Source organism: Molossus molossus, unplaced genomic scaffold (genome assembly GCF_014108415.1).
Source record: "Molossus molossus isolate mMolMol1 unplaced genomic scaffold, mMolMol1.p scaffold_m16_p_8, whole genome shotgun sequence".
In the NCBI taxonomy this organism is placed as follows: domain Eukaryota; kingdom Metazoa; phylum Chordata; class Mammalia; order Chiroptera; family Molossidae; genus Molossus; species Molossus molossus.
In genome coordinates this window covers 7,742,173-7,767,106 of record NW_023425402.1, presented here as the reverse complement: position 1 = coordinate 7,767,106, position 24,934 = coordinate 7,742,173, and the positions used below count along the sequence as shown (strand labels likewise).

Sequence of the window (24,934 nt, the reverse complement as noted above, 5' to 3'; positions counted from 1 at the left end):
TTATTTAAGATAAATAATTTTTATCATGAAAAAGAAATATTCTATGCCTCGTTTTTAAAATTGCCATCTGGATTGCATATAGAAACGGTCAGTTGTTTAAGACTATTGACACGGTTCCCTGATTGTAACAGTTCCTTAATCTTGATTTCTTAGAACGCTGTCTACACGGTCCATGGATGATGGCGAAGTCATTTAGTGTACTTCCAAGTCTAATTTACACAGATATTAAGCAATGTTGTTGTCTTACTGCTTCAGGTGATCCTGCTGTACCCAGAGAGTGACCTGGAAAACCCAAAGCATGTGATTCTGTGATAATCATTGTCACCAAACTATGGCTTGTCACCTGCTTTTATATGTCTCAAAACCAACAGACTTTGAGAATGGTTTTTACATTTTAGATGGTTGAAAAATATTATTTAAAGAATAATATATCATGACATGAAATTTATATGAAATTAAAATTCAGTGCCAATAAATGGAGTTTTGTGGGAACACAGCCTTGCTCGGTTGCTTGTGTGTTATCTGTGCTGCGTTCTCACTCCAACCACAGAGTTAAATAGTGGCAACAGAGGTCATGTGGCCCACAGAGCTAAAATATCTACCATCCGTCCCCTTACATAGAAGCTTTGCTTTTGAACCCCTGGTATAAATGAGTCAATTGAAAAACATTATGGAGAACCTACTAGTGAAGAATGTGCTGTTCCGGTTCCCATGGGTATTTACTTCCTGCCAGAGACAGAGTCACAACCCAGGGTGACAAGTGTCAGGATGGGGGGATCAGGAGGATATAGCAGAGCCCTCTGAGCCACACTGGGAAGATCAGGGAAAGCTTCTCAGAGGCAGTAATGTCTAGGCAGAAACCTAGAGAGTGAGAAGGAGCTGGCCATGTGCAAATGGTGAGGGAGGTTGGAGGAGGCAGGAAGAATGTTCTGGACAAAGAGAACAGCATATCCAATGGCCAGAGGTATCATGGACTGTTGGAGGAACTGGGACATGTTTGCATTATAGGTTATTTGTAGTTCACTCAAGTTTAGCTTGCATATGAATAAATAATTGCCTATATAGGGGCTCTTGGTGGTATGAGCAAGGAAGGGGTAAGGTCAAATATTGATTATTGATTGTTTGATTCTCTCCCTCATTCATTCATTCATTCATTCATTCATTGAGAATTTATTGAGCACCTTCTTAGTGCTGAGCACTGGGCTAAGTTCTAATAATACAGAGGAAAACATGAGGAGGTCCCTGTCCTGAAGTTTCTCACAGTCTAGTGAGGAAAACAGATAGAAAAATAATTTCCAGCCCTGGCTGGTTTGGCTCAGCGGTTAGAGCGTTGGCCTGCAGTCCTGAGAGACCCGGGTTCGGTTCCTGCTAAGGGCACGTACCTCAGTTGCAGTTTGTCCCCGGCCCTGGTTGGGTTGTACGGGTGGCAACTACTCGATGAGTCCCTTTCACGTCGATGTTTCTCTCTCTCTCTCTCTTTCCCTCCCACTCTATCTGAACAAAATATCAAAAAAAAAAAAAAGAAAAAGAATTTCCACAGGTATAAGGACTACCTGCCATGTCAGGGAGGACCCACTCTATTTCTAACCCCTTTCTCCCTGGCCCCCGAGTCATTTCCCCAGCCTCCCCTGAAGCTAGGGGTGGACATATAACCAGTTTTGACTAATAAGACATAGGAGAAATCTGCTGAGAAATGTCTGGGAAAACTCTTCAGATTAAAGGTAAAGCCACACATGACACCATTACTTTGCCCCTCTTGCTTGCCTTTGAATGGGATTGTGATGGTAACACAATGGGATCTATGGCAGCCACTTTGTGATCATGAGGAAATAGCATCAGCACAAAACTGGTTCTTCTCGGCTTCACCGAGCTGCTCCATCAAACCTGGAACTACTTACCAACAGGGACTCCTGGTTGGATGAGATGATCGCACATCATTATTACATAAACCAGTGGTCCTCAGCTGGGGTGATTTTGCCCTCCAGGGGACATTTAGCAAAGTTTGGAGACACTTTTGGTTTTTGCTACTGGCATCTGGTGGATAAAGGTTGGAAATTATGGTATACATTCTATAATACACAGGGCAGGCCATATAATTAATAATTATCTGGTCTAAAACGTCAGTAGAGTCAAGGTGAGACACCCCAGCTTAAGCCATTGTTGACCAAGTGTTTTCTGTACTCACACTGAGAGTGTGAGAGCCCGGCCCGAGCCGTGGAGGCTGAGCAGACCAATGCCCTCCTTCGGGCACAGGAAAGAGGAGGGCAGGGAATCATCCCTGCTGGTCTAACTCGTGCAGCACTATTAGGCTTGGACCAAGTTTTGTGAGAGAGTTATGGGCCCCAGGTCCTCAGGTGAGACCTAAGCTTGGGTTCCTCCATACCTAGTGCTGCCCCTGGGCTAGGTGCTCACATGACTCGCCTCCTTGAAGTTCCCTAACGATCCTGCAAGGTTGGTATCATTTATTCCCATTGTACAGGTGTGAAAACTGAGGCTCAGGTGAGCAATGGGGTGCCAAGGTTAATGGCATGCTCTGGAGACTGACTGACATTTAGCAGTGTCACTTAAGCCTTTTATCTTTCTGAGCACCACTTTCCAAATCTGTAAACTAAAGCAATATCTACTTTATAAACATTGCTATGAGGGTAAAAGTAGATAATGTATGTAAAAGCTCTTAGTTCAGGGCCTGACAGAGTAAACATTGCACAAATGGCTGTTGTTAGTACTATACCCAGTGTGCCCACTGAGGTGAGGAGCTGGGGACAGTGCAGTTCTGTCCAATGTCAAAACTGCTGCCTATCATGATAGCCAACAGAGTTGCCCACTTGCAATGGGGACCCGGGAACAACTGAGGGAGGGGGAGATTCTGGGGGCCACTGGAGGCAGGGGAGTATGGATGGAAATCGAGATTCATTGAGCACTTTAGGCACAAGACCCAAATTCAGTCATTCTGCACAGGAACCAAAAGAATGTTCTGAGACTACCTTCTGGCCAGGGGACTTTGGTCCTGAAGACAGCTCTCCAGGAGGCTCAGTTGGTGAAAAGGCCACACACGGGGTGGGGGCTGGACCTTGAATTGGTGGATTACAAGCAGAGGGTGTGGCCCTGGGAAAGAAGCATGTCACACACTGCTCTTTGCTCCTGGGAGTCACCAATGGCATGAACTAATTTCCGTAATGCAAATTGTTTTGCCAGTATGGAGGCAGATTCTGGGAAATGGGGTTCCAAACTCAGAGGGATTTGAATGTCTCTTATGAAAATTCTTCTTTTATAAAAAGAATTCTTAAATATGCCACTGAGAACTGCCCCACCCGTGGCTCCTGAGAAGGGGGGCACTCTCTTTTTTTTTGGTACGTGCCCCCAGCGGGAACCAAACCCGGGACCCTGGTCTGCAGGTCAACGCTCCAACCGCTGGGCCAAACCGGCCAGGGCGCTCTCTCTATTTAAAAAAAATTTTTTTTCCCTTTATTGATTTGAGAGAGAGAGGAAGGGAGAGAGATAGGTAGAAACATCAGTGAGAGAGAACATAGATTGGCCGCCTCCTGCATGCCCCACACTGGGGATCAGGCCCACCACCTGGGCATGTGCCCTGACTGGGAATCGAACCGGCGACCTCTTGGTGCATGGGTCCATGCTCAACCACTGAGCTACACCGTCCGGGCAGGGGGGCACTCTCTTAAATGGATTTCTTCATTTTCACTCAAGACTACGTTTATCTTCGATGCCACCACGTTGCACACCCAGGTCACTCAAGAGGGTAAACAGGTTTTTTAAACAAAAATACAGACTCTCAGGGGAAAACAGTCTCCATTTTGTGAACATACCACCGTTTGCCTGCTTTGCTGTTACTGGGCATCGAGTGGTTCTAGTGCTTGGCTCTGGGCTATCACACACAGTGCCGCCACCGCTCCTGTGAGTGTTGTCTGGGGACACCTGCGCGTCTTTGTCGTGTGTGCATCCCCACGCCAGTGGGTCTGCTCAGCTGGAGGAGATACTGCCACTCCACTTCCCGAAGTGTCTGCATCGTCCCCATGCCCACTAGCGCGGATAGAGTTCTGGTCATCCCACATCCTCTGACACCTGCTATTTTCCCTCTGAGGATTTACAGCGACAATGCCACCCAGCAGTATGACAAATCTCATAAACTTGAAATCGCGTGAAAAAAAAGCCAGAGATGAAGGAAAAAATGCAGTCTGATTTCCATTTGTACAAAACCTGAAACAGGGAAACCTAGCCTGAGCTGTTAGAAGTCAGGACAGGGTGCCCGGGAGAAGTGTGAGGGGTTCCGTGGTGCGGGTCGTGTTTCGTTTCGCGATCTGGGTGCCAGAGGCGTGAGTTTCTTCGTTCATGAAAATTCATCAGGCTGTGTACTTGTGATGTGTGCACTTCTACATGTTACACTTAAAATGTAAAACCTATTTGCTTTCAATCTTTCTTTCCCCGTTCTGTCATCTTTCCTCACGGCACGTGGCTGGGGACTGTCCCTGTCAGAGCCCCTGCGTGCCATGTCGCCTGGACAGGAGGCCTGCGACAGGTTTCCTGCTCCGCTGACTCACACTTTTTGAACAAGGGTCCTTCGTTTTCGTCTGGCCCTGGGCCGCACACGGCGTGCAGCTGGCCCTGGCTGCCGGCCCAGTCTCTCTGCAGATCTCTGTCCGAGGCTTGGCCTTTGACAACACCTAGGACAGGGCCAGGTTGCCCCTCTGCCTGGTTGGAGAAGGTGCCCAGTGCCCACAAATGCCCCAGGTGGCTCTCCCTCCTGTGAGCACCTTTGGATGGAACAGCTGGTCCACGCACAGTGCCCCTGCCCCGTGGCTCTCTGCCCCCACTTCCCTCTCATTCCTTTTTAAAATTGTAAATATACATATCATGCCACTGTTCTAACCGTGTTTAAGTCTACAGCCCTACAGCATTAAGTACATTCACACTGTTGTACAATAAATTCTCTAAATTCCGTGTTGAGGCAGTGCCCAGCCCCTGGCTGGACCCAACCCTGTTTGCTAACAGAATGAATGCAGCCTTAACGACCCTGCGGTCAGACACACAGTACTGGCCCTCTGTGGAGCACTAGCGAGGTGCTGGGCACCCCGCACGGGACTTAAAAGGGGCCTGGCACTCAAGACATTTTCTTCTTTTCTTTCAAATCATTGTCATATAGTACATGGATCTATATTCTTCTTCTTCTTCTTCTTTTTTTTGTAGTACATGCCACTAGCAGGAACCGAACCCGGGACTCTCTGGTCCACAGGCCGACGCTCAACCACTGAGCCAAACTGGCCAGGGCAGATCTATATTCTTATCATAGAAACAAGAGGACTCGTTTTTTGAGTGAGAAACCAGCTCAAAGATGTTGTGTCTCCTGCCAGAGGTCACACAGCTGGCAGACGGCTCCCAGGTGTGGGCCACTCTGAAGCTCAGTGCGTTCAATATTTACTTCTGAAATGTTTTACAAATGAATAAATATTTACACTCTGGAAATTGTCATTTGTAATACCCTTCATTGTCAATGAGCCAAAATAAAATTTCTGACTTTTTTGCTTTTGTATAAATAAAACTAGTTTTTCTTTTCTGATTATAAACATGTATGTACTCGATCAAAAAATAAAAAATCTGACACTACAGAAAGTGACAATGTTCTGTCCAGAGTCATGGCCACCCAACGCAGGGGTCGCAGGATTTGGAAAAGATGCCCCCTTATCAACTCCGCCTTCTGAATTTTGTCTCTAGGTCAAGGGATGTATGTGTTCCACTCAATGACCTTTCTTTCTAGAGCCTTCTTTCTTTGACATGCTTCGGAGAGAGCGGAGGGAGTGTGAGATGATAAAACTATGTCCTCCTTCTTCCCCGTGACTTGTGTTTCCCATAAGCACTTGTTTTTCATGCTGAGGCCTGGCCTCCAGCCAGGCCAGGGTTGTTTTCTGAGCATTGGTTTCTTATTGGGTTTGCGTGTAATAAGGAAGTTGTCGAGCGAAACTGTTTTCCAGGGTGGCTGAGGTAAGCCTCCTATCTGCGGGAGTGAGAAGCAGCCCTGGGGTAGGACGGGCCAGGCGGAGTGGGCGGGCCCTGGGTTGGCTGCGGTGAACTCAGTTCCTGGCAAACTGTATGTGAGCATCACAGCATCTTCTGAGGCACCCTGGACACTGGCAGCAGCCGCAGCAGCATCTTCTCCCTGGAGAGCTGGGCCTACCATCCTCACTGGATACAACTTCTCTCAGCGGTCCCATCGCAGAGTCCTCTGTCCGGAGGTCCTAGCCGAGGGTGTCCTGGGACAGGAGTGACCGGCTGGAGCAGTGGGTAGGTGTCTTGGGGTCCTGAAAGTGGTGTAGACCCAGGAGCCAGACCCTGAGTCAGGTCCCAATTTTGTTCTAGCTCTCTGGGCCCTCCCTAGGCCCGTTTCTTCATCTCTAGAAGGACAGCGGGCTCAGCGACCTGATCTCAACCGGTGTCATGTGAAGAGCTCTGAACAAACTTGGACCCATGAGCTCTGAACTCAAGTCAAGGAAGTTCACTTTCTTGGGCCTCAGTTTCCTCATTTGCCGAAGAGGGTGGCTCTCCATACCTCACCTGCTCGTTTTTCTGTAGGTTGTTGTATAGGTCCAATTACAGACTTTATGTGAAGATACGTGTGAAGAGAAACTCCACATAGATGGAGGTGATGTTATTACCTAGGGCTGGATTCAGGTTTGATTTTAAGGTTTTTGGAAGTTAGTCTTCTGCTGCTCTGATGGGATCAGAGGGGGATCATCTAACTTGGGTGCTGGGTGTGGAGCAGGATGGGCCCAGTGCTGAGGGAAGAGATGACCACCTTGTCCTCCCCGAGACTCAGGCCAGTAGAGGTGGAGTGTCTCCCCCCGGAAGCCCCTTGCTTCCCGGCATGTGAGAAACTGTGGCCTGAGATGGGACCCGCAGCACTGAGGGGGCCCGGGCGGGAGGCTTTGCGCTGGCATGAGAATGGCTTTCACCCTGGGGGTCTGGAGTGGCCATGGGCTCCTGTGCCGAAGGGAAGCATGAGCTCAGGGTGCAGCCCTTGACCCTCCAGCCCAGTGATTGGCTTCCTGCCCAGGAGTCTGTGAGCTCACCCCGTGTTGACAGTCTCTGTATCTGGGGCACAGATGTGTCTATACCACGGCACTCGTGGTGTATAAGTCAGTGTGTACAGGTCACAGCAGGTATGTGTGTAGATGTAGTTCTTTTTGTCGGTGCGAAATAGCAAATTTGCTCACCTTTAAATCCGTGTGTGTGTGTGTGTGTGTGTGTGTGTGTGTGTGTGTATTTCTCGAGGTCCCTTGATGCAGGAGAGAGAATAAAGAATTTAGAATTCAGAAAAGTGGATTCAAGCCCCAACTTTCTTCGATTCCAGCCTGTGGGACCTTGGGCAAGTCTCTTAACCCTTCGGAGCCCCCATTCCCCACAGCAGCCCTGTGCCTGACAGGCGTGGCCAGCGTGGAATGAGATAACGTAGAGGAAAGGGCATTCGGGTGCTGGGTGGCGGCGCACAGGTGAGCTGGCCATGCCTGAGCCAGTCTGTGTGTCATGTATTCATTCCACAAACACTGAGAAGCTCCGGCCGGTGGGCGCCACAGGGGGCCACGCAGGCTCGAGTCTTCTCTCTGGAACTCGGCGTTAAGGCAGGCAGGGGGGAGATAGCTGCCCAGATAAGTATTCCTTTGCACTTGGGATGGAAAAATAGAAGGTGCTAGGAGTCCATGGAGATTTACGGTGTGTGAGTGTTTCTGTGACATGAGTGTCTCAGCCCATTCTGGCTGCTCTAACAAACGACCGCAGACTGGGCAGCTTATAAACAACAGGAGTTTATTTCTTACAGTTCTGGAGGCGGAAAGACTGAGATGGAGGGGCCGGCAGGGTCGGTGTTTGGGGAAGGTTTACAGTCATCTCTCTGCGTCCCCACAAGGACACTAATCTGGCTCATGAGGTCTCTGCTCTCATGACCAAGTCACCTCCCAAAGGCCCCACCTCCTAATACCATCGCATTGGAGTTAGGATTTAACAATGAATTTTGGGGGGGCACAAACATTCAGCCTATAGCAATGAGTGTCTGTGGGTGATGACTCGGGGTCCACACTTGTGTGCCACCCACTGTTAAATTCTCTTTGTTAAATTCTATTGGTGGAGTCCAGGGGTGGGAGGGCAGTGGCAGAATTGGTCTATGAAACAGCGCCCAGCACCCAAGCAGTTACAGAGTAACCCAGCCAAGTGAATAAATTAGATAAGGTCAATGTATATTTAGGTAATAAACCAAAAATGGCAGCCTGCTTGGGGAAAACCAGCAGACTTCCGGCTCGCAGTAGCTCACCGGCAGCTCTGTGAGCTGTCTCTGGGTTTGTCCGTATGTGTCATGTCTTATGAGAGGTCTGTGATCTGCAGATCACTTGGGTATTTCTCAGCCGACTTGGACTTTGCTCTGACACCACCTGCTGCCAAGGCGATGAACCAGGTTGCAAGGGCAGCCGAGTCTCCGTGCGGTGACAGGCTGCTGCTGTCTGGGGTTCCTGGGCTGGAGGCTGCGTGTGGGTGGACACCCAGGCAAAGAACATGAAAAAAGAGGAAGGAAAGAGAAAGTCTCGCTTTGATGAATTCTGGACAGGCAGCATTAACACTCACAAGGCTGGAAAGATTTCATTTCAGCACACATAGAATTCGGTGTGTGAGTGAGAGACACACAGTCTTCTCAGGGGTAGAGATGTTAAAAGTCCGAGGACACATGGACCAAAGAGCGGCTCTTCCAAAGTGTCTCCCTGGCGTGGGCAGGTTTGCCCTCTAGCCACATGCTCTTCCCCCTGGGCCTGACTTGGAAGGCAGACTCTTGGAACTTTAAGGAAGAGGAGCCGGCAGAAAGGTGGGTGGGGAACCAGGCTGAGCTCCCTCACAGCTGCCCAGGGAGGAGGAGTTTGCAGAAAGAAGAGCGTGGACAGGTAGCAGCACCTCAAGAAAGGAGGGAGAATGGGAAGAAGTCCCTGGATTTGGAATTTGGAGGCCTTGGGAGATCCTGGAGCCTCTCCCCACTTTTGTTTGGCCAGGACCGCACATCACCGGTCCTGCCTCCCCTGCCTCTGGGGCTGCAGCCGCTCCTCACCTCACTCCCACCTCCCTCTGGCCTCCGAGCACGGCTGTTCCAGGGAGGAGGTGGCCAAAGCAAGGCAGTCTTCTTGAAAAATCGTCACGCTGATGACGCACTGATGCTCTGATCAGAAGTAGCAGCGTGTCCTTCGAATGCGGCAGGAGGACCCGGCAGCCACCAGCAATGGAGACACGGTTTCCATAGCAACGGCAGGTTTTGAAAAGATCACTGCATCTCCTGTTCCATCAGCTAGAGGAGGATGCTCTGGCTCTCCACGCCAAGGTCCCCTCGAGCCAAGCTATCGCAGGGAAAAGGGGCTGAGCCGAACAAGGGTGGCCAGTGTGTTTGGCTGGTTCTGTGGCTTTCTCTGCCAACCTGTCCAATTTGCCCTGAGCACAGGAACATACAGGAGAATCAGAGAGGACCCTGATACCATTTAGTAAATATTTCTGGCTCAGCTTACTTAGATTTTTTTTCAATCCTCACCCAAGGACATTTTTTTTTTCCTTTCTATTTATCTTCAGATAAAGTGGGAGGGCAGGAGAGAGAAACATCAACGTGAAAGGGACACATCAACTGGTTGCCTCCCGCATGACCCAACCAGGGCTGGGGACGAACCGCAACCGAGGTATGTGCCCTTGATCGGAATCAAACCTGCGATTGATTGGTCCACGGGTCTACACTTTAACCATGGAGCCAAACTGGCCAGGGCCAGCTTACTTAGATTTTATATTATTTTTTAAAAATTTTAAATTGACTTTAGAGAGAGAAGAAGGGAGAGGGAGAGAGAGATAGAAACATCAATGAGAGAGAATATCAACTGGCTGCTTCCTGCATGCCTCCCACCGGGGATTTGGCCCACAACCTGGGCATGTGCCTTGATCAGCAATCAAACCGGCGACCTCTTGTTGCATGGGTTGACGCTCAACCACTGAGCCACACTGGCCAGGCAGCTTACTTAGATTTAAAAATCAAATAGAGCTTCCACCTAAATGTTTCTTCTCTTCAGACCATGTGTTACTAAGGAGAGAGCAGACCAGGGGAGCAGAGGGTCACTGCCATCACCAGTACCCCGCCCCCGCTGGCCCATTCGGAGACCAGAGCGTTCTCTCGGCCGCCTGCGCCTCGGTCACTATTGTTCTCCTAGCCCTGAGCATGCTTCCTGGTACATAGTAGGTGGTTACTAAATGTTTGCTGAAAGAAATAAATGAGAAGAGAGAAGCCTATTTTCTTCTCCCTACCCCACTCCGCTCTGTCTCAGATCACACCCCGAAGGTAGGCTCTGAGGCTTTCAAGAACTTTAGTTTTGCCCTGGCCGGTTTGGCTCAGCGGTTAGAGCATCGGCCCTCTGACCAAAGAGTTGTGGGTTTGATTCCAGTCAAGGGCACGTACCTCGACTGCAGTTCGATCCCTGGCCCTGGTCGGGTCATGTGGGAGGCAACCAATCGACGTGCCTCTCTCAGATGTTCTCCCACTCTCTCCCTCTCTCCCTCCCTCCCACTCTATCTGAAAATCAAGGGGGAAATATCCTTGGGTGAGAAGAACGTTAGTCTGTGCCTTGCATGAGGCGCAGGCGTGTATTGCTGAGTTTTTGTGTAGCTCAGATGTTCCTTTTAAGGAATATTCAACAACATACAAAGCCTTCCAAGTCACCTGCCTTCTCCTGGCCCGTTGGCCATTTCCTCCAAGACTGACCACATCTGGACGCCGGCAGTGCGGTGGGAGCTGATGAGTCAGTAGTCAGGACAGGACGTGAATACTCCATCCACACTGACTATCTAGGACACTAAATTGTGCTCAGAAAATGCATGATAAGGCTGTAATGACAGACTAGAGCAGGCGATCCATGAATCTAAGCTCCAGAAAATCTCATCTCTGTGAGCTCAGGTTTGGGATTCAAAAGCGTATTTTAGTGTTTTTTTATCCTCACCCGAGGACATTTTTCCTTTTTTTTTTTTGTTCAGGTAGAGTGGGAGGGGGAGAGAGAGAGAGAGAAACATTGACGTGAAAGGGACACATCGAGTGGCTGCCACCCGCACGACCCAGGGCCGGGGACAAACTGCAACTGAGGTATGTGCCCTTAGCGGGAACCGAACCCGGGTCTCTCTGGACCACAGGCCGACGCTCTAACCGCTGAGCCAAACCGGCCAGGGCTATTTTAGTTTTTGTTTGTCTTCCACCAAAGGGCAAATGGTTTCTGCACACCCTGGAAAAACTGGGCGCCCAGGAGTTTCAGATTGAAGACACTCAGTGAACTGCCCGTCGCGCGTAGCTTGGGTGCTGCCGGAGGAGCAGGCTCCTCTGCCTTTCTCGGCAGCTGCATCTGGACGGAGAGGGAGGGGCCTCTGCTCTAAGGCGGGACAGGTCCAGACGCGTGTCTCGGGTGTCACTACTCCTCCAGAGATACCCTGGGCACCGTACCGTTTGCTATGTGTGTTACACCTTTATTCATTTGTTTAATAAATACTCGCTGAGTGTCACTAACATGCCGGGCATTGTTCTAGGCACTCAGGGTGCCAGGCCCAGCACAACGGACAAAGGGAGGAAGAGAGACTCAAGCAACAGACAATTAAACATTGGGTGACAAGGGGGGGTGTACAAAGGGGGGTGTCGCACAGGGAGGATCTCTATGGGAAGATTACGTTTGAGCAGAGTCCTGAAGGAAGTGAGAGAGAAAGTGTCAAGGCTGCCTAGGGGAAGAATCTTCTAGAAATTGGGGGCAGCCGGTGTGAAGGCCCAAAGCAGGGCAGCCTTGGGGGCAGTGAGCTGGGCTGTGTGACTGGAGGGGATCAGTGCGAGGTGACTGGAGCGGTAATGAGACCCGGTCGTGGGGAGGACTGTGACTTGGACTCTGAGCGAAAGGGGAGCCACCGGAGGTCAGAGAGTGGCTGCTCCATGCACGTGGTGTTGGGAGAGCTGGTGCGCCGAGGGGAGAAAGGACTGTAGGGAGACGGGAGCAGAGCCGGAGACCGGTTAGAAAGGCTCGGAAGGGTCCAGGTGAGCGGAGGTGGAGGAGTAGGAGACATGCTGACTGGGCCTGGACGTGGCTGAGTGCAGCCCACACACTTTCTCTGCTGGCCGATCAGGCGTAGGAGCCAGAGAAAGAAAGGAGTCAGGACGGCATCATATTTTTTGTCTTGAACAACTGGAAGGGCAGAGTTGCCATTTACTGATTTTTTAATTGATTTTTAAAGAGAGAAGAAGGGAGAGGGAGAGAGAAACATCAATGTGAGAGCGATACATCCATCAGCTGCCTCCTGCATGCCCCCTGGGGGATCGAACCCCTCAACCCCAGCATGTGCCTTGACCAGGAAGCGAACTGGCGACCTCTCATTACATGTGACAATGCCCCACCAACTGAGCCACCCCGGCCAGGGCACAAAACATTCTTAACGGCCTGTGAGATAGGCAGGCAGCCCTCAGGCCCAGTTCGGATGAGGACACTGGGCCAGAAAACGAGCGTGAGCGGCTCACATCCCAGCTGGTAAGGGGCAGGCTGGGCCTCTGGCTCCAGCTGTGTTCGTTTCCGTGTCTGCTCTAATAAAATACCACACATTCAGCGTCTTTGAAACAACGCAGATTAACTATCTTATAGTTCTCGAGGTCTGAAGTCCAAAATCAGCCTCAATGGACTAAAATCAAGGTGTCGGCAGGGCTGTGCCCCTTCTGGAGGACGGGGTGGGCACTGTGAGACCCGGGGCTTGGTCTCCTGCGGCTGTTTCCTCCTCTGGAAAATGAGGCAAGGACACCCCTTCCTCCTAGGGTCGTTGAGGAATGAAAGGGGACAACGGCTTTGAGAGCTGAGATTTCTCACGTTAGTGGGGAGGGTGGATGGACACCCAGGTCAGTACATTGGGCGACCTGGGACGTCTCCGGGAGGCCGCTCCTAAGGGAGGTGTTTGTTCTGGTTGTAGCACAATGGAGTATCCGTTGGGCCCGAGGAAGCCTCCGTTGCAGAGAAGAGCCAGGTCGCTGGACAGGTCACAGAACCCCGGGAAGGACTCAGAGTTGTGGGACAACCCGCGCCTATCCCTGCCCGCCACCCATTCCGGACGGGAGCCTGTGGGGAAGGCCAGCGACGGGAGCAGGCGTCTCAAGAGCCCAGGGTCTTCTGAGGCTCCGGGCACCACGGGTGCGGCCCTCCGGCCGGAGGGGACCAGGGAGCTTCTCCCCAGTGAGCAGAGGCCTCTGCAGGACACCAAGAAGGACAAGACCCAGAGTCGGGCCCAGCAGGGGTTGCTGAAGACTGTGCTGAACTTCTTCCTGAGGACAGGCCCTGAGGAGACCAAGGAAAAGGCCAGGAGGGCAAAGGGGAAGGAGGGCCTCCCCCAGCCCTCAGAAACCTCTGAGTGGCCAGGGCAGCCAGCTCCCAGGAAGAAAGCCCACGACAAGAAGGCCAGCCGCAAGAAACGCGGTCACAAGAAACATGTCGATGAGGAAACCAGGGGGGCCCAAGAACAGGAGGCCAAAGGCCAAGAGGCGGCGCTGCCCAGGACGGCTGCTGCCCTGCGCTCCGAGGAGGCTGACCTGGGCCCAGGACGCAGGGGTGAGCAGACCGTGCTGTTTCCGTGGTAACCCTGTCCCCCCCTCCCCTGCCAGGGGCTAGCGTCTCTGAGCTGGCCCACAGCCTCTCAGCAGGGGCTGAGGCAGGACAGCTGCCAGGAGCAGCCGCGCTGGAAGCTCTTTGGGGCAGAACAGCGCCTCGGCTGAGAGCGGACCGCGAACTAGCTGCGTGAGCTCGGGCTGGCGAATTTCCTCTCTGAGCCTTAATTTTTGTCACGATAAAATGCAGATAATGACCGTTCCTGTCTCATGGGGTGGCCGTGGCCCAGACCTGGCAGGCGGAAAGTGCCCCATAAGGGGTAGCTGTTCTTGTTCACACTCTGGTTCGAGGACACGGACCAGGAAAACCAGGGAAGGCAGGGAGGGAGGCGAGGACGGAAGCCCTCCCCCCACGTTAGTCTGCGTGTGAGGGCAGGTGGGGTCAGGGGAATGGGCAGAGCCAGCCGCTGGGGTGCTGGTTCTAGACTCGGCTCATCGGAATAAACTCGCTGTGTGATCTTGAGCAAGCTGCTGCCCCTCTCTGGACCCTTTGAGTCCTCATTTGTGAAATGAGGGAGTTGCTCTGCGATGTGCTGTTTCCTTGTCTCAATCAACAAAGTCAGAAGAATGTCACTGACAACCCCCCCCCCCCACACACACACATACACACATACACACTTGCTTTCTGCTTTATTCCAGGCGGGGAGGATGCTGATCTCCACCAGTCCTTGCTCACTGAAGGCCCGGATGCTGGCGTCCCAGCCTCAGGCCAGCAGCAGGAGGAGGAGCTCACAGACCCTGACCGTGAGTCTGAATCTGCTGCGTCCTCTTTGCCTGCAGGGAGGCGGACTGCCCTGGGGACAGCTTAGGGCTCGGGCTCTCGCTCTCAAAATACTGTGCTGACCTTGCCTCTTTGGGTGCTCCCAGCCACATTGACTTACTTTATTATTTTTTTAATCCTCACCCGAGGATATTTTTTCCATTTATTTTCAGAAAGAGTGGGAGGGAGACGGGGGGGGGGGGGGGGAGGGAGAGAGAGACAGAGAGAGAGAGACAGAGAGAGAAACATTGATGTGACAGAAACACATCCACTGGTTGCCTCCTGATTGACCCCGACCAGGGCCAGGGACTGAACTGCAACAGAAATACGTGCCCTTGACCGGAATTGAACCCACGACTCTTTGGCCCACGGGCCAATGCTTTAACCACTAAGCCAAACTGGCCAGGGCATTGCATTTACTTATTTTAGAGTTTCACAGAGAGGAGTCTCAGAAATTAGAATGGCTGCTGGCAAATACTACTGCTTATGTACCAATGAGCATGGGACTTCTTTCAATCTCTTTAAATTCATAAAAGGAATTTAGAATAGAAAAATATAGAATTTATGTATATATTTAAATATACAGAAGAGTGGACAGAAGAGTTCTATACACTCATATACTCACGGTTGTTAATAGTTGGCCATATTTGCTTTGCTTGTGTGTGTGTGTGTGTGTGTGTGTGTGCACTTTTGCTGCTGAACCATTTTAAGTAAACTAATGCTTCATCCTTAAATACTTAAGCATGGGTCACCAAGTGATAAGGACAATCTCAAACACAACCACAATCCTGTTATTGCCCCTAATAAAATCAGTAATACCCTATTAATCTAATTCCCTGTAAAGAATGGGCATATTTTTAAAGATATGAAACAGAGGAGCTACCTGTCCATCAGAGAATGTGTAACAGGCGTTCAGCTGGTTATTTTACATGCTAACTGTTCTCCATGAGAGGGAACCGGCTGCTAGACCAAGTCAAGGAGTGAAAGCCAAGCAGGATTCTAAGGAAGAGAGATGGGCGGGGGCAGGGCAGTCTGCCGACGCCTTGGACAGGGGATCTCATGTGACCTCCTTCATGTCAACTGACCAGCTGGCAGTGGGCAGAGGCCACTCTGGGCACACTGTGATCACAGAGGTGGGCTGTGGCACCAAAGGAAACCACTGATGTTGCTTGTGGCTTGTCTGTAAAGTCTTGGAAGTGTGACAGTGCGGCAGGCTGTCTGCGTCCTGTGGGCCCGAGTGCCCCTGTCCTCTAACCCCGACCTCGGCCAGGCCTCCACCCCTGTTACCATTTCTCCGACTGGTATTTTGCAGGTTGGAAGGTCAGCATTAGCCTTGCAAAGTATTTCTAAGCACAGCCCCTCATCTGATGGCCTGAGAGCCTTCCGAGGGAAGCAGAACGGGGTTTATGACCCACATTTCACAGGGGAAGAGAGGAAGGCCCAGGGAGATGGAGACGTTTACCCAAGGTCACACAGCTTGCTCAGCCCAAAGCACATAATCACAACTCTGTGACGTCTAAGGAACAGTGAGCAAGGGGGTGTCTGAAGGACTGGCCTGCACTTCCCGCATGAAACCCCATGTTGGGGCCTGGTCTCTTCCCCATGGACCTCTCAGCCCGCTCTCAGCGGACCAGCCCTGGGGTGTGGTGCTTTCTACCACTTCTGTGGCCTGGGGAGCTGTCTGAGGGGACCTCATTTAGGGGGCCCTCATTTAACACAGAGGCCAAGTTGGTCTCAGAAGTCCAAGACAGTTATTAGAAAGCGTTCTCTGTGCATCGAGAGAGGTTAACCGGCACCACTTTCTTCCAGAGGACATCATTCCCATGATAGTGCGATTGCTCCAAAAAGTGGGAGACCAGTGGGACGAAGAGGTGACAAGTCAACTGCCCGTGAAGGTACCCAGGGGTTTGATGCTTCCTCCTCTCCTCCCCCTCCTCCCTCTCTTCTCTCTCTCCTCTTTTCCCTCCTCCCCCCTCCTCCCCTCCCCCTCCTCCACCCCTCCTTCCCTCCCAGGCCCCCAGCTCCCCTGCCCGGGCTCTGTCACCTCCCTGCCTGTGGACAGAACAAACAGTTCGTTGTTATTGAGTTGCTTCTCAGGGAGCTTTCCTCTCTCCTCAAGGTCAGGGACCTGACTCAGTTTCTCTCATCTCCCTCACAACAACTTCAAGCCTCTCAGCCAGAGATGGCTCCACAGAACCCAGCGCCGGCCTCCAGGAAGAAATCCCAGGAGAAGAAGTGTAATCTCAAGAGAACCTGTGCTCATAAGAAACACGGCTCTGAGGAGCCCAAGAGGGCGGGGGCCGCCGACGGTTCCAGCCCGGAGTCCCGGCTGCCCAAGAGGCCCAGCTTTCTGTACCTGTGTGTGAGGGGCCACCAGCCCTCCATCTCCAGCAGCCTTGGTGAGCGGCTCGCCGTTACCATAGCAACACGCAGCTGCCTCCAGCTCTGGAAGAGCAGCTGACTTCGCTCTTCCTGGAGCAGTGTGGGGAGGGCTGTGGGGCGCAGAAAAGGGACGGCTGTGGGGCGCAGAAAAGGGACGCCTGCAGGCCACCTCCACACGGGGCCTCGCGGTCCAGGCAACCCAGCGAAGCCCCCAGGGGAAATTGTATTCAGAGACCCCCATCGCCCTCATCTCTGCAGCCTCAGCCGCCACGCCGGGCGGCGGGGAGCAGGTGCAGGAAGGAACTGGAGCCTGGGGGCAGGAGACCTGGGTTCTGAGCTGTACTTTCTATGCCATTCCCCTTCTCTGTGCCTCAGTTTCCTCGCCTGTAAAACAGGACACTTACCCACTGTGTATCTATACTCAGGCAGCCCTCAGCCATTTTATTATCTCCGTTTTACAGACGAGGGGACTGATATTTAGGGAGGTAAGTGTTCAAGATCAGGCGCATCGATGATGGAGCCAGAGACAGAGGGAGAAGGGATGGTCCTGGGTGTCGGGGAGGGACAGCCTAGCAGGTCGTCCTGGCCAGGATAATTTATATTTTAAAAAGGAGGGGCAGTGCTTTCCACCAAAGGGTAGGTTTTCCTGCAGGGGATTCCGGCCGGATGTGTTCACTCATTCTGTGGCATTTACTCTCCACCTAGTGGATCAAGGCAAGCTGGTGGAGGGCTGAGGTCGCTAGGGGCGGAGGCCAGGGAGCAAAGCAAGTGCAAAGGTCCGGCCCAGCAGCTCACCGCCACCCAGCTCACTCCACCGTGATCTGGCCCCAGAGCGTAGGGTAGAGACTCTGCTAACTTCTGGGCAGTAGTTACAGCCTCAGACTAACAAAACACTCACCATTTCATGTTGCTTCTCAGACTTGGAGGAACCTGAAGTCCAAGAGACCCCGTCTGCAGATTGTGGGTATCCAAGTCCCTTCGAGCTTTCCACTCAAGCGGGAACCCGGGGACCTGGAGAGGACTTGCAGCCGGGCAGAGCTTTGGAACGCAGTCAGTACCCCCTCCTTTTCTCACAGGTCCCTTGCAAAACGTCTGGCCTAACCCCTCCACTTGCAGAAGAGAAACTGAACCCCAGGCAGAGACTTGTCCTGACTGCTCTCTGCGCACCGCCGGTGGGGAGGCAGCGTGGGGTCTGGAGCACAGGCCGAGCACAGTGCTGCTACTACCCTGTCTGAGCTCTGCTGGGGAGTGCCCTGCTTGGGGCCAACGTAGGCGCTGGGAGGATGGCACTGGCCCATGGCACTGGCTTGGTAGACAGTGCGCTTTAGGGTCTGGGTTTGAATTTGTGCTCTGACCTCTTCCAGCCACATGAACTTGGACAAGTTGCTTCTTCTCTGGTCTCAATTTCCTCACCAGTATAATGGGGATAATAATAGTACTGACTTCATAGAGCTGTTGGAGGCACTACATGAATTAATACCGACAGAGCCCTTAGAGACGTGCCCGTTAGCAGCTAATAAATGTTAGCTGCCATTTGTCGTCACTGTTATCGCTGTGGTTGTTCAGAGCGCCAGGAAAAGCAGAGGGGAGGAAGGCGTAGGGACCACAGGAGAGAAGCTCGACCAATGGCAGCTGCCCTCACGACCGTTACTGTCTCATCACTGGCCGAGCCGAGCTTAGAATCGCAATCACTGACACTTCTGGGTGTCTGAAGGTACTCTTTAAAGCTCTGCTGCCCCGCCCTGGCTGGTCTGGCTCAGCGGTTAGAGCGTCGGCACACGGACCAGAGAGTCCCAAGTTCGGTTCCCACTAAGGGCACGTACCTTGGTTGCAGTTTGTTGGGGTCCTGTGGGTGACAACCGCTCCCTGTGTCTCTCTCACAGGGAGCTGTTTCTCTTTCTCTCTCCCTCCCTCTCCCCTTCCTGCTCTATCTGAAGATAAATGCAAAAAAAAAAAAACAAAAAAATTGTCCTTGGGTAAGGATTAAAAACAAAAGATCTGCTGCCCCCACCCCTTTCTGCCTCATCTGCTTTTCACAAAAATGTGCCTTGACGGGGAGTGGAGAAGGGCCCCTTGCTGTTGTCCTCCACCCAGCGGGACGGAAGCGTGCGGAAGCAGCTCTGGCCTCGGAAGGCAGCCCATTGGCGCCCGGGAGAGCTGTGAGGCACCCCCAGAGCCTTAGGAAGTGAACACTGACCACGGAAAAGCTTTTCTCTGCACTAGAATGTAAGCAATTACTTCGTTTCTTTTTAGGAGAATTTATCCAGAAGATCATCGCCCTACTCCAAGATGGGGAGGAACAGGAGGGAGAGAAGGTGAGGGGGACAGTCCTCACCTAGACCCTGACCCTCACTATGGACACCCCAGCCTTTGTTTGGCATGATGCTTCCCCGCTGCTCCCCCATCCTACACCCAGCCGGAGCGCGGCAGTCCCTCCTCCCGGATACTGCGGGACTGCCCTTCCCACCTCTGAGCACCTCTGGGCCACAGCCTCTGGGCCACAGGGGGTCTCTCTGTTTCAGGGGATGCCGGTCTCTTTCCCCGGCTCACTTGCAATTTCCTCAAAGTCAAGGGCCCTGACTCAGCCTCTCTCATCTCACCCACAGCAACTTGAAGGCCAGGAGCCAGAGATGGCTGTAGAAAACCTAGCCCCACCCAGCAGGAAGAAATCCCAAGAGAAAAAGTCCAGCTTCCGAAAAGCCTTTTCTCATAAGAAACATCGATCTAAGGAGCCCAAGAGGGCAGGGGGTGCGGGTGTCGCCAGCCCGGAGTCCCGGCCGCCCAGGAGGCCCAGCTACCTGTCCCTGTGTGTCGGGGGCCATCGGTCCTCCATCTCCAGCAGCCTTGGTGAGTAGGCCTGGTGTTGCCATGGTAACAGAGGCTGCCTCTGACCCCAGGCTTCCTCCAGGGCAGGGGTTGGCCCGCTAGGTGGCCTCTCATTCAGTCTTGACTTTTGCTCACTCTGAGCAGAGCAGGGAGGTGTGGGAGGACCATGGGGAAGAGAGAGGGGCGGGTTGCTGGCAGGACCCACTCACCACTCACAACGCACTCTTCACATCCCATCACACACACACACGTTTACAAACAAATGTGGTATGAGAACAGTGCATCTGTACATTAGACAAGTGCATCAGAATCACCTGGACAGCTAATAGAAAAACACAGACCGAGGTTTGATGAAGGAGGCTATGCCCTGGGCTGGCTTTTCATTGCTCCGGGGTGTGAGGACCACTGTATACAGTGATCACTCTGGCAGCTATGGAGTGCCTACTCCATGCCGCTGCCACACATATCTCATTTAACCAGCTCCCAACCCTGCGAGGCCAGTCTTATTACTCCCATTGGACAGATGGAGAAAGTGAGGTTCCGACAGGCTCGAGGATTTGGCAGAGCCTGACAGAGTTAAAGGGGAAGTGAGTCACCTGTGAGACCTGTTGGCAGGCTTGCTTGTTTTCTTTTTTTTACTCCTCACCTGAGGATATTTTTCCTATATGTCTTCAGGTAGAGAGAGAGGGAGTGAAAGGGAGAGAGAGAGAAATATCGACGTGAGAGGGACACATCGACTGGTTGCCTTCCACACAACCCCAACCAGGGTAGGAGACGAATCGCAACCGAGGTCCGTGCCCTTGGCTGGAATCAAACCCAGGACTCATTGGTCCGCGGGCCGATGCTCTACCGCTGAGCCAGACCGGCCAGGGCAGGCCAGCTTGTTTTCCTCCTGGGCAGAGAGGAGGCAGAGGGGGTTGGAGGAACCTCTGGAGTGGGTTTAAGGGGGCTAGGGCTCGCCCGGGAGCCTGGAAAGCCAGGGCCCCTGTCATGCCAGTGCCTTCGGACACTGCTTGTCAGAACCTGGGCGCAGTGACGTGCTCGTGGATTTGAGACAGGTGCAAACACACTCACATCAGCTCCTTTTCGCCCTAGATCCAGAGAGTATTGAGTTCCAGGAGTCTTCACCTGCAGAAGAGGCACGAGTTGGATCCTCAGAATCACCCTCCCAGGCCAGAAGCCACAGGCCGGAAGGGAGACCTCTGCCGGATGGAGCATGTGAATCTAGTTAGTAGCACCTGCTCTCACCTGGTGCCCCGTGGATTTCACAGACTGAACCTGAGTAGGGAGCTGGGGGGTGGGGCAGGGGCTGACAAATATCCAGGAGCTCTAGAAGGGCCTAGAGGAGGTAGGGTTGGTCTTTCAGCTGGGGCTGCAGGGGCAGAGTTGGAGGTGGAGAGCCTTCTTCAGGTAGAGAACACCTGTCTATTCTATAGGACGTAACTTCGCCCAACCCTACCCCACCCCATTGGCTTGCTTGAATGTTTCATTGAATTCCTAGCTTGCTCAGGTCTCAGAATGAGTGGCATCCTGGCAAACAGGCTCAGGTGGTGGGGTGAGTCAAGAAGGGTGCCCTGATCTGTAGCCTATGCAGATTTCTGTGGCATAAATATCCCATCGTGGCCGATTTCAAGCTGCCAACAGTTTATAGCAATGGGTCCACAATGTCCCTCAATATTTACAATGAGCCCTTGATTCTAGCGGCCACCTGCACACCACTGTTTATAGCCCTAGCCGATGGGTACGTTCCTGTTCCATCTGTAGCCATGAAGTTCCCTCCCTGCATTCTGATTAGCTGCTCCTGGTCCCAACTCCCATTCCTGACCGTGCTCCTCTGTAGTCTGGATAAGGGACATCAGAAGGTCTCAGTTTCCCCATCTGTCGAGTGGTTATGCAGGGAGCGCCGCAGCCCAAAGTCCCTTCTATTTCTATAAACTAAACTCAGGCAAAGCTCTCATGCTGCAGCACCAGTTTCGGGAAGATGTTTGTTTGCCCTTCATACCTAATCTGTGTGCTGTGTTTTAGAGACGGAATACTCTGTAATCCATGGATGTGCTGCGGCAGAACATGTCAACAGTCTCTCAATTCTTTGTTTTCCTTAGAGGAGCTGATCATTCAGAAGCTGGCGGTCCTTCTCCAACAGATGGATGGCCATTTGGGGAGGCAGGTAAGAACTACTCAGTCTCCCCTAGGCCAGCCCACAACTGAGACCTGAGTTCAATCCCCATCTCTGTATCTGGGTGACCTTGGGTGGTCTCTCAACCTCTCTGAGCCTTGCTTTCCTCTTTTGCGAAATGGGGGATAAATACCTACTTGGCAAAGTGTAGTGCATATATAGAAAATGCCGTACCCGTAGCAGATGAGATCAATGTTTGTTTAAAATGATATAAAGCTCATGTGGCTCCCCCGCCAGCCAGGACCTCCCCGATCCAAATCCTCCCTGAAGTTCAGCTCAGTCCTACCTCCCTGAAAGTCTCCTTCCCCGAGTCTGGGTGGATTCGAATCGGGGACGGTTCTGGCACGTCCTTTAGCATCTGTATGATCTCCAATTCGTTCAAGCTTTTAGATTTTCCTCCCCTGCTAGATAGCCTACAACAGGTTCTCTGCCCCTGAGCACCTCACAGTCCACTTGGAGAGACACACAGATCGCACATGAAGGGGTCTTCAGGTGTGAGCACAGGTCACAGATGAGTGATTAGTGTGGCGGACGCTGCAGGCACCTGACCTTACAGAGTGCCCTGGCCCACCTCCTCTTGGATGCATCTGCATCCTTTTGCCTGAGGACTGGCCTTTAGAGCCACTTTGCCACCCACGGGCAGGCTAGAATGAACACCCAGGGGCTGCCCTCCACCAACAGCTGATGCGAGCTGGTCGGTCCTGCCCTGGCTCCTGCCCGGGCTGGGGACAGCGGGAGGAGCTGCTTCCCGAGTGCCGAGTGGGTTGGGTTCCAGTTGCCAGCCCGAGCGGCTGCTTCACACCCTGTCCCAGATCTTTATTTTCTATCAGTGTTTCCCGGGATGTACCCCAGACTTTGTCTCTAGGTTGGCCTCTGGAGGAACCCAACCTAAGACATTTAGTATTAAGAGGAGGAAGCTTAGGGTGAGAATAAAATTCATCCACTATCTATGCTGACAAAACATTTTGCATAAACCACCTCACTGAATCCCTCCCCCAACAATAATCAGGAGGCTCAGAGAGGTCACACAGCTGGTAGATGCAATTTAAACAATTGTCTGGGTCCAAAGACCTGCACGTCTCCCCCAGTTTGCCCTGCTCTTTGCAGCTGGAACTTGCAGAACTGACTCTGAGTGGCTGTGGGTGGTGGAGGAATTGAACCCGGGAGCTCATCACAGGGACAATGAGGCCTGCCCAGCCTGGCTGCGTGGAGTTGGAGGGAGGCTGTGGATGGGAGGGTCACCCCCCAACAACACTGATGGCCTGCCTTCATTTCTGCTTCCAGATCAGGCGACACCCCAGCTTTAAGAGTGCTTTTTACCAGCTCCCAGAGTCCTCCCTCGTGAAGCTGGTGGCCATTCTGCGCAGTCAGGCGGCCCACGCCCCTGAGCCTCACAGGAACCTCCCTGAGAGGCCCTACCAGTACCCCTTTGGCTTGGCTAACAGGTTTCCTGGCAACAACCGTCACACAGCGCTCAGCCTGATGCGTCTGCGCTACCCCCAGTTCCCATGCGCGGAGGCCCAGCAGGTGAGAAACGGCGATGGCACAAAGACGACGAGGTTGTGGTCACCATAGTGTCTACTTACCGTCCCCTCCCCTCCCTGCCTAGTTCAGGGCTGTTGGGGTCTAGTTCAAATGACACCTCCTTGCTGAGGCCTTCTGAGACAATTCTACAGCCCAGTGGCCTCTTTCTTTCCCAAACCCCTCACTGGCTTTCCTTGGTCATCAGCATCTTCTTTATTTGGCTCTGGTCTGTGTGCGTTTTCATACTTTTTGGTATGAGCATGGAATGTGAGACTGGCTGCTATCTTAGCTTGCCCTCGGATTATTTCATGGGTCCTGCTGCTTGGCTTCCCAACCTGAGACTGTCATTAAATGTAAATAACGAAGCACAGTAAGGTTACCTGTCAGCCGAGGGGTGGCGGAGGTGGGTGAGAGGAGCCTTCGCAGACCTTGGTCTCTGATCACGAAGAGCCTCTCCCCTGTGGTCACTCTGCCCTCCTGGTTGCTTTCATGTGTTTCCCCTCCCTCAAGGCTCTGAGGTGCTCCCTTTAGAAATAATACTTATCACTAAATTTTTTTAAATTTGAGTTTTCATGTTTTCTGGAGGACTCTGATAAACAGTTGTCCCCACTCCTTTCGAATCCCCTTAAGGTAACCTGCTTACAAACATTGGACCCAGATCTATAGAGCAGGAGCTACTGAAAGGAAGGTCATGTTCTGTTTGTTGGTGGACACACAGAACCAGCACTGCTACACCCCATGGTCCCCTGGGAAACCAGAATGCTTATTGCAATGATGTCACCATCATTCAAACCCTCTGTCTTCCTCTCCTGGAATGAATTATTTTTGGAAGCCAAGTCTTAACAAGAAAGCTGGTCTTATTTCATGGTACTTGTACCTTGTTATTCAAATGCTCAATACCACATTGGCTTGTTTTCCCGGTGAGAACTCCTTGTGACCTTAGACCTCTCTTTTCTCAGCCTCACTGTCTTCTCCCTGAGAATGGGGATATTACAGATAATTTGCCCTCTAAGATGTGTTAGGTAATAGCTTGTAGAGTGACCTGAGTTCTTTGTGAAAGATATTATAGAAACATCAGTTCTGACATCCTCTGTAGCCCTAACTCCATCCTCTGGTTTTATCATTCATTCATTCATTCATTCATTCATTCATTCATTCATTCATTAATTCAACCAATAGGTAGTGTGCAAGGCACTGTGAGGGCCTGTGGACGTTTCTGCCAGTGGAAAAGACAGACTGACTACTGATGACAAAATTAAATACCAATTAAATGCCAAAATAGTGGTAACTGAGGTCAATAAAGCAAATTGGTTCTGGGAGACTTCTAGGAGGTGGCAGGCATTGATTTTGACTTTTGAGGATGGAGAGGCTGTACACAGGGAGGAAGGACCAGGAGGACACTGTAGGCAGCTGGTACGGTGTGAGCAAAGACCCAGAATGGGAGCTAGTATGGTGTGTGGATGGGTTAATGAAATGTCTATTGTTATCAAAGTGGACCCCACAAATAATTGGGCTCTGGCTAAAACCTATGTTCTTTTCCTCGTCCCAGGACATCCCAAGTTCTGAGGCCCAAAGTCCAGATTGA

At 52.1% G+C, this 24,934-nt stretch overlaps 1 protein-coding gene across 1 annotated transcript; it reads left to right on the top strand.

Annotated features, from left to right (window-relative positions):
- Positions 1 to 12,997: 12,997 nt before the first annotated feature.
- On the top strand, positions 12,998 to 24,934 carry BNIP5 (BCL2 interacting protein 5). The gene is made up of 11 exons (XM_036248664.1): positions 12,998 to 13,625; positions 14,321 to 14,425; positions 16,251 to 16,312; positions 16,561 to 16,840; positions 17,742 to 17,873; positions 19,077 to 19,138; positions 19,430 to 19,670; positions 20,745 to 20,876; positions 21,752 to 21,816; positions 23,110 to 23,352; positions 24,899 to 24,934. The coding sequence occupies exons 1-11, from the start codon at positions 12,998 to 13,000 to the stop codon at positions 24,932 to 24,934; spliced, it is 1,986 nt and encodes a 661-aa protein (XP_036104557.1).